The sequence below is a fragment of the Triticum dicoccoides genome, chromosome 3B (genome assembly GCF_002162155.2).
Source record: "Triticum dicoccoides isolate Atlit2015 ecotype Zavitan chromosome 3B, WEW_v2.0, whole genome shotgun sequence".
NCBI classification, from domain to species: Eukaryota; Viridiplantae; Streptophyta; class Magnoliopsida; order Poales; family Poaceae; genus Triticum; species Triticum dicoccoides.
In genome coordinates this window covers 844,368,659-844,386,654 of record NC_041385.1, presented here as the reverse complement: position 1 = coordinate 844,386,654, position 17,996 = coordinate 844,368,659, and the positions used below count along the sequence as shown (strand labels likewise).

Genomic DNA, 17,996 nt, shown 5'->3' with positions numbered 1-17,996 from the left:
CATGTAGTTGCTTTTGCTTTGCAGATCCGATCCTCCACATCAATCCACGTCCTTATTCCCCCCGCCGATGCCGCGGACCGCTGCGGTATATCAACACTCACCGTGGAACACTTAAACTCAATAATCTCGAAGCCTTATTAGTCATCGAGTTGCAGCAGCGACGTGCAAGGTATGAAGTTGATGGCAACATCTCCAAGGCTTCCGATTCCAGGTTTGATCACTCTACGAGGATTTATCTCATCTCACTGTCGTGAGAATTTCTACTGGAAGCCGACCATTTGTAAGAATTTGTTGGGTGCCAGGTGCATGGGACATGATGTGCTCGAGCATATACTTGATGGCACAGAGGAGCCGACGAATCTACAGTTCGAGCTTCTGAAGAACATCACCAGAAATTTCTCCGAAGAGAGAGAAATCGGTCATGGTGGATTTGGAATGGTTTACAAGGTAACACTGACTTTGCAAAGAATATTACGTACATGTATGATATTATGCACCTGCAAAATTTGACTTCAACAAGATAAAAGCAAACTTATGTGGCATGTTGTTAGGCCGGATTGTTTGGTGGTGGGTGTATTACCAATATCGAGTTCTTTGGGGACCACTATTTTGGAAAAATAAATAAAGAAAGAGATAAAAATTCACAACTGAGATGATCATTCTCCTTATACTGATAAGAGATGTCAACAGGGTGTGCTCCGAAATGGGATTGTTGCTGTGAAGAGGATTTTCAGCCACCACACAATCAATGAAACGTTATTTTATCGTGAAGTTAACAGTCTATTGAATGTTAACCATGAAAATGTAGTCCGATTTCTTGGATACTGTGCTTGTACCGAGGAAAAGGCAATGCGAATTGAAGGAGTAAGAGAATATATTTACGCCGAGATAAGAGAAAGACTGCTCTGTTTTGAGTATATTGGCAACGGGAGCCTTCGTGAATATATTACTGGTAAGATAATGTTGCATGTAATTCATTTCCTTTCTTAACCTTTTTATGTTCAATCGCTTTTTCTTCTACTTAGATGTCACGGTCAAAAATTAAAGTGATTGAGTAGAAAATAATAATATTGTATACATCAGCTTGTAATTCTTCATGCACAAATGAAATGCCAGACCACACCATGCTTTCCTGATATTGTTTTTCTCTCTTCGCAGACGAGTTAAGGGGGCTTGAATGGAATACACGCTATCAGATAATAAAACAAATTTTTCATGGTTTGCATATTTTTCATGGTTTGCATTACCTACACATGGAAAAGCATATTCTTCACATGGATTTGAAACCTGACAATATACTTCTAGATAAAGACATGGTGGCAAAAATCTCAGACTTTGGATTATCAAGACTGGATGAAAAATCACAAACAATGGACGCAAAACGTTGTGTAACATTGTAAGTTGTGCATTAAAAGAACCAATTGTTTTTGGGGCATTTACTCTCTTGCATTCTCCTTATAGGATCATGTATTAAAATTACCGTATTTTTGTGCAGAGGATATTGCTCTCCGGAATACCTACTTGGTGGTAAGATGTCAGTCAAATCAGACATGTATAGCTTGGGTGTAATAATCATTGAACTGGTGACAGGATATAAAGATATCCCCGACAACAATAATGTAAGAATAGTCTTATCTGATGGTCCCTTTCTTGAAGTTGGCTAGAAACATGGTAATATGCATATTGTTAGTATTTATCCATATAATGCTACTAAATTGGCATAATATATTAATAGGCTACTTCATCGCATATTTTTTTTGTATCAGAATAACAATTTAAACAAGGTGATCCTTTGCACTCAAAGCCCCTAGAACAAGAGAGCTCTCACGATCGCTCAGGGATTATTGGCCTCTGGCCTTTGTCTACGCCATTAATGTTATGTTCCTCATTACCACATGGTCGTATAAAGCACCCCTGTATCTACACCCCTGGCCTCTTGCTAACTCAAATATCCACCACCATTTTTTCAAGTTTCTTTAGGAACTAGCCACCCAAATACCCAGGGTCATGCTTAGCAGCATCTTTTCGGACAAATTTGGGCATGCTAGGGTCGATTTATCGTCAGTGGAGGGACATCTTCAAGATATGGTGCCCCTGTGAATGTTGTTATTTCCTCCTCCTCCTCCTGGCATCCTTTGTAGGTGTTTGAGTGGGAAGTTTGGGCCAGGAACACAACTATTTAGACTCTTTGTGTAATAAGAAAAATGAGCGAGCGTGTATACTTACATCTAGATTCTGTATTTTTGCTTTGTCCTAAATAAGCTATGTGAAATGGTAGGTACTGAGAAGATGGAGACATAGATGGAATAAATCACTGAAGGAAACACCATGGTCTTACCAGAAATTACAAATAACTAAATGCATCGGAATAGGCCTACATTGTCAGGAAAGTGACCCATACAGACGGCCATTTATACGAGACGTAATACATGACATCGACAGAAATGAAGGTACTTTTGGACAAAACAACAACGCTGATGAATTTTATGTTGACCAGGTAAGCTTATATCATTCCTATGTCATCAGGATCCCTATTAGTTTTTGACAAGTACTTTAGGTGTTGTTTCTTGAATGGTTTTCCAATGTTGCTTTGGTCATCAATATCAAAACTATGCTTACTAAATTTATTTAAGTAGGGGTGTAAGATTTCTAGAAGCATCTTAAATTATTTATATACACATCCAACCTTTTCTTTGGACATCATACAAGTTATAGAATTTGATATATCATAAGTTAGTGAGTTTGTTCATAATAATGCATGCATTGCTCTTTTGTTGTAGGTAAGGCCTTGTTGGGATGATGATATGCTTGATATTGAGCCGCTTAAGCTACATTTCCAATTTGAACTTAACAAGAAGATATCATGCCTACTTCATCTAGCCAATGGTACCACTACTACCATTGCCTTCGCTATACAATCCGTGAGCCCGATGCCATACTGCATACAACAGAATAAAGGAATTGTGCTACCACTATCTAGTTGTGCCATTGTGATAACATTACAACCACAAAGTAATCCACCAAAGGACATGCAACACCTGGGTGAGTTTGTCGTACGGAGCGCCAAAGTAATTGATGGAGTTACACCTGAGGAGATAACGTCAGACATGTTCAATAAAGTGTCAGGTGAAGTGGTTGATGAGGTGAACGTGGATGCTATTTTTGACATGCCACTACTACTTGGGGAAACTTAAGTATGCACGTGTAACACTCCTATTTAGCAACTAGGAATAAAATTTTGAATTTCGATAAACATGAATATCTTGTCGTACCAGCTTAATATGTTTCAAAGAAACCTTTATACTGGTCATGAGGAATGTACAGCCATCTTAGGGAGAACTATGTTTTCGAGTGATATTTTAGTCTTCTTAACTTATGTTGTTGCAGGACTATTTTTTCAATATCATTGAGAATGGTACAATATACATTTTCTTGTGGACAGGGCATTTTAGCGCCCGAGCTCAGCTGGACCTGAAATCATGTCCATAGGTCCAGGCATGTTGATTGATGAAAATAGGTGCAGAGCGAGCTATAAAAAGTGAGCGTATTCATGGCAGGGGTAGAGAACAGTGCGGATACGGTGGGTCCAGAGCGTAGGCATGGCGTTGGTTTCGATTCCCTGACGGAATGCCGTTGTGTGTTAGTTCCAGCCCGTGGCACAGAATAGGCTTGATTGAGCTGTTTTTTGGGGGGAACAGGACGTTTGATTTCATAAGATACGTGGCTCAGAATTTAGTCCGTTCTCGTCATGCGCGGCTGCAGCTATCCAGCCGCGGACCTACGGCTGGATAGGAATAGGAAAAGACATGTCATTTGGTTCACACCAAAGGAATTTTTCCATTGAGTCTAGGCTCATTTTTATTTTCCTATGAAATATGGAGGATAGGAACCAATCCTATGTAGGAATAGGAATTCATTCCTATGAACCAAAGGGCTCTAAAGGAAAAACTCCTATAAGAATCTTATCCTATAGAATTCCTATGAAAATTCCTCCAAACCAAAAGAGGCCGTAGTCTGTATTTGATTGTACGTGTTCAATTAGTGGGATGCTTGGACTTATCTTTGTAATACCACGAGGGCTATGTGATAACTTGCGGTTTTATCTATCATTTGATTTGGTCTCTGATGGTGCCCAATGTGTATGGTCAAGTGGTGGCTTGCATGTAGAACTAGCAGACATCTGGGTAATGAATTGCTCCTGCAGCCGCCTAGTGATGGATGTGTCGAGCCTATCTCCACACAACCAGCAGGCGACGGGGAGGAGTTCCTGACGATGCGCGATTGAGGACAAGATCCTGATGCCGACATCTGGTGTTTTGGCCAGGCGTACATGGGTATTCGGAGGAGAAAGGTGATCTGGAGAACAGAAGGAAGGAGTGAGGAGCGGAGGTAGATGTGGTATGCTAAGATCATGTTTGATGGATCCGTCGTCCGCGACAGACCAGGTAGGCTCAGAAAAGTCTCTATTCCATTTGTATTGTTAAGGACCTGGACGGCGATCTCCTCAACAGATAGTAATAAATGTGGTAGGCGACTTAACTGATTTAACAACATACACGGGAGATACGACCAAGAAATACGGCAGGAGGCCCACATCGCGAGGACAATAGACGGGTCCATCTGAGCACGGGATCAGAAACGAATTTTCGTTTTCTTGTCTCCTACTGTCAAGCCTAACGACTTGTCACTAGTGCAGAATTGTACTATTAAGCCACCTATCGCACATGATAGCATCAAACTGTGTGCGATGGATGCATCACACACATTACAAAAATCGAACCATGTGCCTGAAAGAGAACCGCGTGCGATGGCAACTCCATTGCGCTAGAATTGGGAAGGGACTCGTGTGCAATATTAGGCACACATTTCAGTTGTCCAATAACCCATGTCAATGTCAACACACAGGATTGTTCCATGTGAATTGTGTGTGTCACATGGCACGCGGTTGAAATGAACGAATCGTGTGCGGTGATAGGAACTGTCACATACAATAGAGAGTATACAAAGAATAAATGCATCGTGTGCCAAGTTCCTCTAATGTGGTTTTGGGTAAATAACTCGGAATGGTACAATATACATTTTCTTGCCTCCTACTGCCATGCCTAATGAGTTGTCACTAGTGCAAAATGGTACTATTAAGCCACCCATCGCACATGATAGCATCAAACTGCATGCGATGAATGCATCACACACATTACAAAAATCGAACCGTGTATGTGCCTGAAAGAGAAACGTGCGCGATGGCACACATTTCAGTTGTCCAATAACCCATGTCAATGTCAACACACAGGATTGTTGCATGTGAATTTTGTGTGTTACCTGGCACGCGATTCAAATGAACGGATTGTGCGCGGTGATAGGAACCATCACATGCATTAGAGAATATATATACAGAGAATAAATGCATCGTGTGCCGAGTTCCTCACATGGTTGGCGGAATACAAAATCCTCTGTGATGTTTGCGTGCATCACGCACGTTCTACAAACTAGCTAATTTTACGTGTGTGTCGCAATGGCGGCATACATATGGTTCGACGCCAATCATGTCTGACATTAACTTACATCCACCATATTCTAGATTTTGATAAGATTTGATTTGAGTATGGGTAGGAAAGGGAAGGAATGTTTTGGTTTAGTTGAGCTTTTGGTAAGATATTGATTTGATTCGGGTATGGGTAGGGGGAGGCAAGGGAAGGGAAGTTTTCATTTAGTTGAAGTTTTTGTAAGATTTGTTATAACAATTATACTCTATAGGGACCTCCCATACAGTCTTTTTTTGTAAAAGAAAAATGATTTGAATTGATTGAGTTAATCCAGGACATGGTTTGGGAAAGATTCTAGTTTGTTAATGTAGGACATGGGTTCCACGAGGACAAGAAAACGTAATGTAGGACATGGAGTATCAGTTTGATTTAGATTACTCCAAAAAGGGGGGAAAAATAGCCCGCTTGTTTTTTTTAATCAGAAAATAGCCCGCTTGTGGAAATGAGAAGAATTTTTTTTTTTGAGGGTGGAAATGAGAAGAATTGAGAACTGGAGAAACAGACGGAAGAAACTGGAATCGAAACAGACAACACTTTTTGGCCCCTTTTTTTTAGTTTAGGAGACATACACTTAACTGCGTACTGCTGTGGTAGCGGCGTAGCGCAGCTCCCTCGCTCTCACTCTCACTCAACTTTCTTCCGGCCGACCATCAATCCATCCATCGGCGCAGCTCGGCCTCAGCGCCGGCGATGATGGAGACAGAGACGGCGATGGAGGCCGGCGACGACCCTGCGTTCATCGCGGAGGGCACGGTCACCTGCATCAGGCTCGCCGTCGCCTCCAACCAGGAGATCGTAATGACCAAGCCTTTCTTCTCCCTCCACTTCTCTTTCTTCTCCTTCGTTCCAACCAACCATGGCCTCTTCATCTTCTCCTCCTCGTTCTTCATCTTTGCACCTTCAGAGCAAAACATCCGACATTGATGGTCGCCACCATTGTGCAGGTGAGGGCGCAGCCGATGGAGGAGGAGTTCCCGGTGACGCACCCGAGCCAGCTGGCCGGGAACCCCACGCTGGGCCTGCCGCTGCAGCTCGGCCACTGTGACTCCTGCGGCGCCACCGACCTCGCCAAGTGCCAAGGTGACTCACTGCTTACTTGCTCTCTCTGTTTCCCCTGCTTTTTTCGAAAAGGGGGACTCCCCGGCCTCTGCATCTGAGTGATGCATGCGGCCACATTTATAAATAAATAAAGTGGTTCAACAATGTCTTGCAATGTGCTGCAACAAAGGAGGCTGGCTCACAAAGAGCTAGCGAAATAAAACAAGGCCCAGACACCACAACCGGCTGGCATAATATAGAGAGATAGGTAAACTAATCACCTATCCTATTACATGACCGTCATCCAAACCGGTTGAAGATATCCCGCGCTACCATCTCCCATCTGTTTCACCTGCTACTAACTGCAATCCGTATAGTAGCTTGCTTGGTTAGCCCATCAACTAATCCATGCAAAGAGCAAAAAAGAATGGAAGTGTCGCTGAACGTCTGCAAACATGCGGCTCAAATTTTCAACAGTACGCGATAAGTTAGAAACCAAATCGAAGCTAGATAAACTAAACTGGCTGTTTACTGGACCATAGGGGTTGACGATTCTGCATTGCCAGAGACTTTCTAACTGAAACTGGTGTTTTTTTTATTTTCTTTTGGTTTCTATGAACAACATGAACATGAACCAAAGGCTGTGCCATGAGATTCATCTCATCTTTTTTTAGATTTTCTACAAACAAGGTTGTATCTCTCTCTTTAAGTTAACATGGATAGTGGGTGCTACTTCACGTCTACAAACATGCACCTAATTTTTCTGGTCAGCTAGCTAGTTCAATGTGTGATAATCCTGCATAAAGAGTTCAGTGTGTGACAAGTTCAGAACCGAACTGGAGATAATTTTTCAGGTTCCTGAAACTAAATAGAACCAAATTAACTGAACGATATTCAACTACAGTTCACTTTTTGGTGAGCTAGCTAGTTCAGCGTGCGTTACCCATGCAAGAACAGTTCAGTCTGTGATAAGTTCAGAACCAAATTTGAGATAATTGTTCTGGTTCCTGAAACTAGATAAAACCAAACTGAACGATATTCAACTAAAGTTCAGTTTATTGGAACACAAGTAGTTATTTAGGTAAGATCACTTTGTCGGAACACAAGTAGATGGATACGATATGGTCGCAGCAATTATTCAAGTCACAGCTGAAATGACTACTCACTTGAGTGTTATACATCGTCAGAGACATTCTTGGTAAAATCAACTCTGCAGCATTTACCTCAATCAACTGAGAGATATCTCGCGCTCTCCTATGCTTCCGGAAATAGTCAAAAACTTTGCCATGGTCACAGCTTCTCTTTCCACCTGGAAAATATTCATCTAAGTCAGTTTACTGGAACATGACGTAAGTAGTTACCTCGGTTAGATCACTTTCTAGGAACATAAATTGTTTCATATGGTAATGGTCACACCTGGCTCAGCTGGCTGCTCAGTATAGTGTTGTATACATACTGAAATATATGGAAATTTACATGTCCATGTTAACTTCTGCAATTTTTTACCTAAGATACTGAATCAGAGACAGTGTGCCCATATGTATACATACTGCATCTTCAAATAAAATTCTGACAAACTCATCTTCTCATGGCTGGCTCAAGGTCATTTCGGGTTCATCAAACTGCCCGTATCCGTCTACCACCCGAGCCATATCTCCGAGCTGACGAAGATACTCAACATGATCTGCTTCAGCTGCCTCCAGTTCAAGAACTCCAAGGTACATGCAGAAATTAAATCCTCCCCAGGCATACTTCGATGAGTGATTTAGTGGCTAGAATTAACATGGAAGTTCTGTAATTTGCAACAGAAACAGAAAAATGTGGAAAAGGAGAGCAACTTCACCTCATGTTCATATTGTCAGGTAATTAAGTGATAACTGACAAAGAAGATCAAACTGTTCAAGTCTCCTCTAAGTTGCATTAGTAGGGCCGGGTTGGTCTGCATAATATACACATTCATATGTATAAGGTAGCCGGATCAATTGCTAGATAGATCTTAACTGAATCGTTCAAAGGTTGCTGCTGCAGAGATAGCATTAAGCAGTTAAATACAAAACAAGTGGACGAGCATAACTTGGATCTTCCCAGAAAGATGTATGATTTAATTCAAAAGCAACAGGTGCAGAGTTCAAAATGCATGCAGCAACTACAATATCAATTATCTCCGAAGTAAGCAGATGCCATGCTTTATTAAACACACATGGTTCAGTAGCCTAGACATTTGTTATGCAAAAATGGCACCACATCCACATTACCCAAATCCTCAAACAGTACAATCTCAACTCGAAGTTCAAGGTTAAATTAAGACTATTAGTTAGGTTATTAACGGCTGGTGTTAGTTATTCGTTGTAGGTTTCTGAGTGTTGTTTTCCTTAAGCTTTCCAACTAACCAGCCACTATTATTTCCTTTGTCAAATTCTGCATTCCTCTTCTTCCAGGATCTCCCTCCAATACATGTTGCAAAAGTCAAGAAATCCAATGGAGCCCTTACCTTGGAGCTGAGAGTGCCATCCAGGAAAGAACTGGAAGAGGGATTTTGGAGCTTCCTCGATCAATTTGGCTTTCACACGAAGGGCAGCTCTCACTACCGTCGTTTATTCGCCGAAGAGGTACTAGTACTAGCCACCCTGCAAGGGAGGAGGATGTAGAACAAAAGTCTCAGAACTTAGTTGCTCTGCTTTGCATTAGAACTTGTTAAGACAAGACAAATTAATGAATACTTCAGAATTAATAGGTGCTAGAGATACTCACATTTTGTTCTTCTGTTTCTTAGGTTCAGAAAATAATGGAGAAGATCTCTGAAAAAACAAGAAGCCAGATTGCTGCTAAAGGATATATTCTTCAGGATGGATTTGTGATGAGCAATCTCCCTGTTCCACCAAACTGCCTCCGCGCTTACAATGTTTTAGATGAAACACTCATGTGCTCTCCGGTAAGTACCTTTTGAGACTCATCACTCATCTACTTTTGGTTGCATCAGAATTTCCTTCATTTCATCCTCACTCCTGAATTTTTCTCTCCCTTCTTTAGGATGCCTCCACAAACTTGCTGAGGAAAATCGTACTCAACGTACATGGAATCAACAGCTCAAGGGTTGGCCCCCCAACCTTCCAAGAACATGAGGTGGAAGCAGATGATCTTCAGGTTGCCATTGCTGACTACATCAAGCATGCAGGAACAGCAAGGGTATGTAGATAATGTTACATATAATCTTGCTGCATGAAGGCAGTGTACGAATAATATCAAAGGATGTCAGCAGTGCATGTATCCATGGAGAGTAGAAATATCTTGAGCAGTAAAAATATCAACAGACGTCGGCAAGGCTAGTTAGCTTAGTAGCTAACGTACCTGCGTGTAGTGAATATGTTTGAGTTGTAATCAAGTACTACCTTCTAGCATGTGTGTACGTGGTACTAGCTAGTTTCTAGGTGTATGAGGTGGATGTCCTAGGTGTGTGAGGTGGCTGTACACGTGCAGCACCAACCTATCTTGTAATCCCCTATAAAAGGGCATGCATCCATCTCTTGTAAACCCAAGCAATGAAGCTTCAAAGTTAGTAGTGTACGTGAGCCTTCCCAGTGCAAGTGTGTGCGCATTGATCCTGAGAGAGCTAGTTACTTTTAGTTATCTAACAGATAATATGTAAATGAAGTGCATCCTATCTACTTGATCAAAACTGTGTGTTCATATCTGGTGTCATGTATCTTTCATAGGGTCCTCAAGATATCACCTTTAAAAGTCTGCCTGCAACAAAACAATGGCAGCAAAAGATGAAGTCGCTATGTATCAGCAAGAGCTCAAGCTTCTCATGCCGTGGTGTGATCACAGGTGACCCATACATTCCTATGAATGTGGTAGGAGTGCCTGATGAAGTAGCAAGGCGAATGTCGGTACAAGAGCGTGTGACAGACTACAACATTGCTCAGCTGCAAGGCATGATGGGTAGAGATCTTTGCCTGACACATGAAGATGCTAATTCTATCACGCACTCCTTGGATGTGGGGAAAGCAAATAAGAAACGGACCATACTAAAGGTTGGTGAGCCGGTCAACCGGAGAATTCTGGATGGAGATGCGGTATTTGTCAACAGGCCACCAAGCACCGACAAGCACTCGGTCCAAGCAATGTATGTCCGTGTACATACTGATCACACCATCAAGATCAACCCACTCATATGTGGACCACTTGGGGCAGATTTCGATGGCGACTGTGCCCACATTTTCTTCCCAAGGTCACTGTCAGCAAGGACTGAAGCTATAGAGCTCTTCACAGTGGAGAAGCAGCTGGTCAGCTCTCACAATGCAAAGCTGAATTTTCAGCTCAAGAATGATTGCTTGCTAGCTTTAAAGAAAATGTCTGCTAGAAAGTACTATAGAAGGGAGGCCAATGAACTTTTAAATGCAATGTTCACGGCAGGGTTGATTCCCAAGAAGCGATTATCAGGTGGACCAGAGTGGAGTTTCGCTCAGATTCTAGAGACGGTACTACCACAGGAAAACAAATTATTAATCAGAGACTTGGTTGCTGGCACTATTACCATCTCATCAGTTCTGTCCACGAAGAATCCAAGGGAGGCCATAGAATTTCTGAATCTTCTGCAGCCCCTACTAATGGAATCATTATTTACTGATGGTTTCAGCATAAGCCTGAGAGACTTCAACGTCCAGAATCCAATACCACAGACAATTCAGAATCAGACACTTGATCTTGACAAGTTACCGAAACCAATTGTGGACTTCATTACTTCTTCTGACATTCGCTTCTTGGTTGACCAAAAGAGAGATTCAGCCATGACCAAAGTAGTGGAGCAGATTGGTTTCTTGGGACATCAGCTGCAGCGCAACGGAAGATTGTATTCTGGCAGCTTGGTAGAGGATTGCCTATCCAAGTCGCTGAGCAAGTGTGGCAGCGGCACCAATGGTTGCCATCCTTTGGAGGCACATGGTTTTGTCAGGAACTCACTTTGCAATGGACTGAACCCATATGAGGACCTACTCCATTCAATATCTGCAAGGGAGAAGACAATACGCGCATCTAAAGGACTTGTGGAGCCAGGCGTTCTCTTCAAGAACATGATGGCAATGCTCCGAGATGTTGTAGCATGCTATGATGGAACCATAAGAAACTTGTGTGGAAATTCAGTTGTCAAGTTTGACTCAACAAACTCATCGAGTTCTGTGACACCAGGAGATCCCGTTGGTATCTTGGCAGCCACTGCGGTTACAAATGCTGCATACAAGGCAGTGTTAGACCCAAATCAGAACAACATGGCCTCATGGGACTCAATGAAGGTGAGAGGCTCATTTGACCAGTTCCATCTAAGACTTCAGTTCATATGTTTTGACTTGTGGTTGTTGCATCTGCAGGAAGTACTACTCACAAGAGCTAGCTCTCGAAATGAAAATGACCAAAAAATAATTCTGTATCTGAGCAAATGCTCCTGTGGGGATAATTTTTGCATGGAGAGAGCATCACTCGCAGTTCAAGCCTGCTTAAAGAGGACCGAAGTAGAAGACTGTGCTACTGAGATCTCAATCCAGTATGTACCGTTCATACTTCCATAATTATTTATCACAAGTTTCAGCTTTACACTGTGTTATAAAGTTATAAGCCAAAATCAAATCAAAGTAACTACTTCTTGCACATTTCAGTGTATACTGTGCGAGGCTCACAATCGTTGTCTTGTTTCAGTTATCAACAACAAAATATTCAACCAACACATGGTCTTGTTGGCCACATTCACCTTGACAAGGTATTTTAACTTTTCTCCTACTTTTCAAATAGTATAACTGTTTCAGCATTATCATCAAGACTATATGTTGAAGAAATCATTTTGTGCCCTTACAGAAGCAACTGGATGAAATGAACATAAGTATGGAAGGTATTCTTCAGAAATGCCAGAAAGAAATATATAGATGCAGAAAGAATAAGGGGCAGGTGAATCAACTTATGAAGAGAGTTGTGATCTCAAGGTGCTACGACCTTTTATTGTTTTAACCTTGAAATAGTAACTTCTTCTGAAAGAATATTCCAATGGTTGGATTTAATTTTTAGATCCACTAAGATTTGAGTTCTTTATTTGGTAACTTAAGTTGAATAATGCCTTTCATTGGGTATTTAGGCATGCTATATTGAGAAAATCAAGCATGAATTTTAAATGATCTATTCTCTAGTTTCTGAACATAATCTGACATTTCTTCTTTGCAGTGAATGTATGTGCTACCAGGATGCAGATGACGAGGAACAGGTCTCTTGTTTGCAGTTTTTCCTAACTGAAAGTGTCACCACACGAATGGATGAATCTTCTGCGCGAGTTGTCCAGTTGATGGCCAATACCATTTCTCCTATACTCTTGGACACAATCATAAAAGGTAAACCAAAAGTTCGTAGTCATACTAGGTATCATGCATATAGAAAATCCAGATAAATATGTTGATAGTTACGTCTTATGCAATTCTTCTTACTAAACAGATGTTCTCTTGCATTTTCTCCCAGGAGATCCACGAGTTCAGGAGGTGAACATAATATGGGTTGAACCACAAGACACGTGTTGGGTCCAGAACTCCGGTATAGAACAGAAGGGCGAACTGGCGCTGGTAATCACAATGGATAAAAACTCAACTGGGGAGAGTGGTGATGTCTGGGGAACAGCAATGGATGCTTGCACCCCTGTGATGGATCTGATCGACACTACCAGGTCTGTGCCCTACAGCATCCAACGAGTTCAGGAAGGGTTTGGAATTTCCTCAGCCTTCGGTCGAGTCACACAGGTCCAGCAAGTTCTTGCTTTTTTTTTACCTTCCTGATGAATTCAGTAGCTTCTATTTAAAAATTACTCATGTTCTGCTCTTCTTCTTTTTATCCTTTCGACCATCCCTTCCAGCACCTTTCCAAGGCAGTTGGAATGGTTACAAAATCAGTTCTCGAAGAACACCTGACAACTGTTGCAAGCAGCATGACCTGCACAGGTAACTTGCATGGCTTCAACAGCTATGGTTACAAGGCCACATTCAAGTCCCTCAAGATTCAGGCACCCTTCATGAAGGCTACACTCGCTGTAAGTCCTCCATTCAATTTTGTTTTCAACTCCCCATTGGTACAACAAACATTTCACCTGCCTATGTTCTCTCATGTGTGCAGCATGCAATTATTTTCTCCCTTCTCCTCTGAACCTCTTTGTCTTTTACAGTCAGCAGGCAATGAGAACCTTGGAGGGTATGGTTTGTATGAATACCTCACAGAGGTAGAAACAACAAGAGCCGCTGAAGATAATATGATTGTTCCATACGGTTCCTGCTTGTATGATGTTGACAACCTTGAAGAAGATGGAATCGAAGAGGATGAAGTCTTATGTTTGGGAGGAAACAGTCCAATCACTTGGACAGACAGGCCAAAAGCAAATCTCCTGCTGCATGATCTTCAAGGTTGGAGGGCTGAACAAGGGCACCAAAAAGTGCCAGTTGCAAATGGGCAACATGGTAAACATGTCGCCACAGAGTCAAGTGGCACTAGTGGATGGAACCAGAGAAGTTCTACCACGAAAGTTTATCAGAGAAGGCAACGTAATAGTAATTGGAGCTCAGATGCAACACAGCAAGATGGTAACCCGAGTTGGAACAAAGCATATGTGGCAGGCCCAAGCAACTTTGCCATTACAGGGCCATCAAGTGGTGCTAGTGGATGGAACCAGAGCAGTTCTACCACGAAAGTTTATAAGAGAAGGCAATTTGATAGTAATTGGAGCTCAGATGCAACACAACAAGATGGTAACCCAAGTTGGAAGAAAGCAAATGTGGCAGGCCAGGGCAACTTTGCCATTACAGGGCCATCTAGCTCTGGCGGATGGAGTAGAAAGACCAATAATCTTGCTAGAGGTCGAGGTGGTGGTAGAGGTGCAATCTGGAAATCAGAGGGATCACACCGTGGAGGTAACAGTAGGTGGAAAGCCCAAAGAGCCAATACCACAAGCGCCCCGAACTTCCAAAATTCAGGACCATCCAACTTTGGTGGACAGAACATCAAGACCGGCAATCTTGGCCCATGCCGTGGCAGAGGACCAGCATGGAGATCAAACGGACCAAACCGGGGAGGTGGCAATAGTGGACAAAGAGGGAGTTCAAATTTTACACTAGCGGAACAGCAGATACATGCACAAGTTGATCCAATCATGAAAGAAGTAAAGAGGATCATCCGTGAATCAAGGTATAATATCTAGCCCATTGCAACTCTAAAAAGACACAATGTACTGAAAAGTAGCTACACTTCTTCAAGTAAATGATGATACGACTGTTCGACTGAAGTTTGAACATCACAAAGTTCAAGTAACTGCAATGATTGAAAAGTGCACCTTCTCTTGTAGACCCCAAGTGGCTTCTTCTCTATGTTCGTAATCCTTACTCGCAGTCCATCTATTCCCATACTTTGCAGGGATGGCATCAAGCTTTCTGGAGATAATGAGAGGTTCATTGTTGAAAATATTCTCATGTACCACCCAGAGAAGGAAAAGAAGATGGCAGGGAATAACAATTACATAATGGTAAGCAGCATACCTTTCTGTCCTCCGATGCATCACAAGAACCAAATTCCAAAATGGAAACTTGATGAAATTTCTTCCCCTGCTTGCAGGTTGCTAAGCATCAAAAGTTCCATAGCTCCAGGTGCTTGTACGTCGCATCCTCAGATGGCCCTCCTACAGATTTCTCCTACAAGAAGTGCCTAGAGAACATGATCAGGATTCACTACCCACGTGATGCAAGTTCATTCTGCAGAAAGTACTTCCAGTGATGAGCCATAGCATGTCCATTGGCGTCGAACTGTGTGTGCGCTTGCAGTAGTGCAATGTCTAACTCCCTGAAATGACCTCATCTGGCATACACGATTTATGTGGACTCTGATGTCCATAGACTTGTATAATTCGGTGTGCTTGAAGTTATTCTACAACTGTGATGCTATTTCTGAACATTAAGGAAACGAAACCTGGCATACATGAATTTCCCACAAACATATATATGTTATGCTTAAGAACATTTTATTACTGTGAGATTATTTCCGAGCAGTAGCAATCAAAAGTACCATGAATGCTTGAATTTTTGCATGAATGTTATTTCTTACTGTATTAGAGAGTGTTTAATCCAACAATATGTTTTGAGTTAGTGGGAAACACACACAAAAAAATCAGATTTGTGGGCTTCATTGGAATCGTACACACACGCACACTGCCACAAATACACATACATGTAACAGAAGGAGTAGTGTGTGGAACATTACTTCAGGAACGCCAGCCTGAAAATGTGTGCCTCAAAATAACTTGCTACTAACAAAAGCAATGACAGGTTCATAACTGGCACATATTATTACTTGTTGTATCCTTCAAACAACTCTATAACTGAAATTGAAATGATGCTTAAGTGAATACATTTGGCAGGTACATTGTCTGCATAACAATATCATAGCTAGGTAGCTACAAGAAAACTGCACACTACCCGGAGCAAGCGATTACCTTCCTGAAAGAAGGGAAGGAATCGTACACACTCAAGCAGCGGCAACTCCGGTCTTGGTCTCGGCAGCGGCCTTCCTCTCGCACGATTCAAGGTATGACTTGAGGATCATGAGCCTGGCCGTCTCGAAGGCGCAGTAGCCAATGGCAGCGAAGCATGCGCTGTGCAGGACCCTCGGCCCGATCCCCCGGGACAGGCCCATCAGGCCTTCCTCGGCGATGACCTCCTGCATTGTGCCCACCACGGTGCGGCTCCCCTGGGCACCCACCCTGGTCATCAGCCGTGTCTTGACGACGTCGAGCAGGGTGGTGAGCCCCGCGGATATCGCACCAGCAAGCGCGCCGCACAGCACGCTCTCCCCCGGCGTCAGGTTGGCGCCGTTGCTCTTGCTGAGGGCGAAGGCCTTGAGGTACTCGAAGGAGGAGTAGCTGAGCACGCCGGCGGGGAGGTTGCGGAGGAGCGTGGCGGCGTAGCCCGCGTAGAGGCCGAAGAAGCCGTCGGCCCGGAGGATCTGGAGCAGCACCTGCCAGGACCTCCCCGTGGCGGCGCCCGACTGGAGGCGCTGCGTGATGAGCTCCTTGGGCACCATGATGGCGGAGGAGGAGATGTTGCCGCTGGCGCCGGCGAGCGGCGGCACGAGGAAGGGCGGCAGGTGCGGGCGCAGCAGCGACTTGGCGAGCTCGCAGGTGCCGAAGTAGATGGCCGAGGAGGTGGCGGAGCCGAGGATGACGGCGGAGAGGCCCCGGTAGAGGCCGAGCGGCCCGTCGGCGCGCAGGATGTCGGCGAACACCTGCCAGGAGCCCCGCGAGGCGGCCCCCGCCTGCAGACGGGTCTTGACGGCGTCGAGCGGCAGCAGCGCCGCGTAGGTGAAGGCCCCCGCCGCCGCCCCCGCGCACGCCCCGATGGCCGCCCGCTCCAGCGGCGTCGGCGCCTGCGGCTGGGACGGGGCGGCGGGGAGGGGCGCGGGGGCGGGGATGGAGAGCGTGGAGGAGGAGAAGACCGGGGCGCGGCCGCGGGGGGCGGCGGCGGCGGCGGCGGGGGAGTGGTGGAGGAGGAGCGAGGTGAGGTCGGAGAAGAGCGAGGGGAAGTCCTGCGAGCGGCCGGCGGCGCCCGGGAGCGCGAGGGAGAGCGGCTCCCTCGGGCGGCTCGACGGCGGCATCTCGCCGGCGCCGCCGCGGGGTGGAGGCGGGCGGGGGGATCTGGAGTCGTCGGAGGAGTGAGATTCGGGAGGATAATGCTGCGTGCGCGTGCGTGGTATCTTGATTACTAACCAGATGCCTTTTATTTCAAAATCGGTTTTCGTCCGGTTTTCCGTTAATTAACCGGACAGTTCTCCTCTTCTTAATTAACCGATGAGGCGAAATCTTTTGCCTCGGTTTCGAAAAAAGTAACTTGCGGTTCGAATTTAAACACTTTTGATTTGAAAAACGATGCGCTTGCGTTTGAATCCAAATCGTTCGTTTGAAAAATTGGGCGGTGCCCTTCCACGCTATGTTTTGTTTGTGTGTGGACGCGGTCGCGCCACATGGGTCGAAAGTTGAAAATGACGGAAATCAGACAAATATCATCCGCGGCAATAACGTCGAACGATTCGGAACGCAAAGGAATTATTCGCGACAACGATACCATGACATCAACTCCTAAATACTACTCCCTCCATTCCAAACTACTCGTCGTGGCTAAAACCACGACGAGTAATTTCGAACGGAGGGAGTACGTAGTCGAGTAACCCACGGGTGGTTACGAAACTTTTTTAATCACCGTAAAAATTTGAAACCAAATCTCCGTGCAAGGCAAGGAAGAAAAAAAAGTGTTAGCGAAAGGTGCCAAATAAAAGAAAAGAAAAGAAACATAAGGCACTATTTGCTGAAATTTTGTCTCTTCTATTTATCTTCATATATAAGCATTTTGTTTTCGA

At 44.0% G+C, this 17,996-nt stretch overlaps 3 protein-coding genes across 7 annotated transcripts; 2 read left to right on the top strand and 1 right to left on the bottom strand.

The window, feature by feature from the left end:
* The first annotated feature begins 1,539 nt into the window (after positions 1 to 1,539).
* On the top strand, positions 1,540 to 3,283 carry LOC119282620 (vesicle-associated protein 3-1-like). The gene is made up of 3 exons (XM_037562787.1): positions 1,540 to 1,619; positions 2,279 to 2,497; positions 2,781 to 3,283. The coding sequence occupies exons 1-3, from the start codon at positions 1,551 to 1,553 to the stop codon at positions 3,192 to 3,194; spliced, it is 702 nt and encodes a 233-aa protein (XP_037418684.1). The 5' UTR covers positions 1,540 to 1,550; the 3' UTR covers positions 3,195 to 3,283.
* A 3,183-nt stretch (positions 3,284 to 6,466) lies between these two features.
* Positions 6,467 to 14,844, top strand: LOC119280278 (DNA-directed RNA polymerase V subunit 1-like). The gene is made up of 13 exons (XM_037561181.1): positions 6,467 to 6,623; positions 8,184 to 8,299; positions 8,390 to 8,443; positions 9,020 to 9,190; positions 9,355 to 9,513; positions 9,612 to 9,767; positions 10,295 to 11,872; positions 11,948 to 12,120; positions 12,273 to 12,333; positions 12,429 to 12,553; positions 12,789 to 12,952; positions 13,077 to 13,351; positions 13,465 to 14,844. The coding sequence occupies exons 1-13, from the start codon at positions 6,467 to 6,469 to the stop codon at positions 14,794 to 14,796; spliced, it is 4,521 nt and encodes a 1,506-aa protein (XP_037417078.1). The 3' UTR covers positions 14,797 to 14,844.
* Positions 6,619 to 17,307, bottom strand: LOC119278859 (protein MITOFERRINLIKE 1, chloroplastic-like). Of its 5 annotated transcripts, none has more exons than XR_005138000.1 (7): positions 16,081 to 17,307; positions 15,131 to 15,296; positions 14,929 to 15,025; positions 9,333 to 9,796; positions 9,073 to 9,208; positions 7,998 to 8,603; positions 6,619 to 7,890 (listed from the first exon to the last, which is right to left on the bottom strand). XR_005138000.1 is itself a non-coding variant. In XM_037560199.1 (1 exon), the coding sequence occupies exon 1, from the start codon at positions 17,235 to 17,237 to the stop codon at positions 16,113 to 16,115; it is 1,125 nt and encodes a 374-aa protein (XP_037416096.1). In that variant the 5' UTR covers positions 17,238 to 17,306; the 3' UTR covers positions 15,908 to 16,112. The 5 variants fall into 5 exon arrangements, 1 of the variants encoding a protein (XP_037416096.1); XR_005138001.1 differs by having other exon boundaries at positions 9,333 to 9,739; XR_005138002.1 differs by lacking the exons at positions 6,619 to 7,890; positions 7,998 to 8,603; positions 9,073 to 9,208; positions 9,333 to 9,796 and having other exon boundaries at positions 14,920 to 15,025.
* Positions 17,308 to 17,996: the final 689 nt, after the last annotated feature.

Coding starts and splice junctions, on each gene's coding strand:
- LOC119282620 (XM_037562787.1), top strand. CDS start 1,551: ATGTATAGCTTGGGTGTAATAATCATTGAACTGGTGACAGGATATAAA. Junction 1,620..2,278: donor ATATCCCCGACAACAATAAT/GTAAGAATAGTC, acceptor GTGAAATGGTAG/GTACTGAGAAGATGGAGACA. Junction 2,498..2,780: donor ATGAATTTTATGTTGACCAG/GTAAGCTTATAT, acceptor CTTTTGTTGTAG/GTAAGGCCTTGTTGGGATGA.
- LOC119280278 (XM_037561181.1), top strand. CDS start 6,467: ATGGTCGCCACCATTGTGCAGGTGAGGGCGCAGCCGATGGAGGAGGAG. Junction 8,300..8,389: donor TCCAGTTCAAGAACTCCAAG/GTACATGCAGAA, acceptor AATTTGCAACAG/AAACAGAAAAATGTGGAAAA. Junction 11,873..11,947: donor CCTCATGGGACTCAATGAAG/GTGAGAGGCTCA, acceptor TTGCATCTGCAG/GAAGTACTACTCACAAGAGC.
- LOC119278859 (XM_037560199.1), bottom strand. CDS start 17,237: ATGCCGCCGTCGAGCCGCCCGAGGGAGCCGCTCTCCCTCGCGCTCCCG.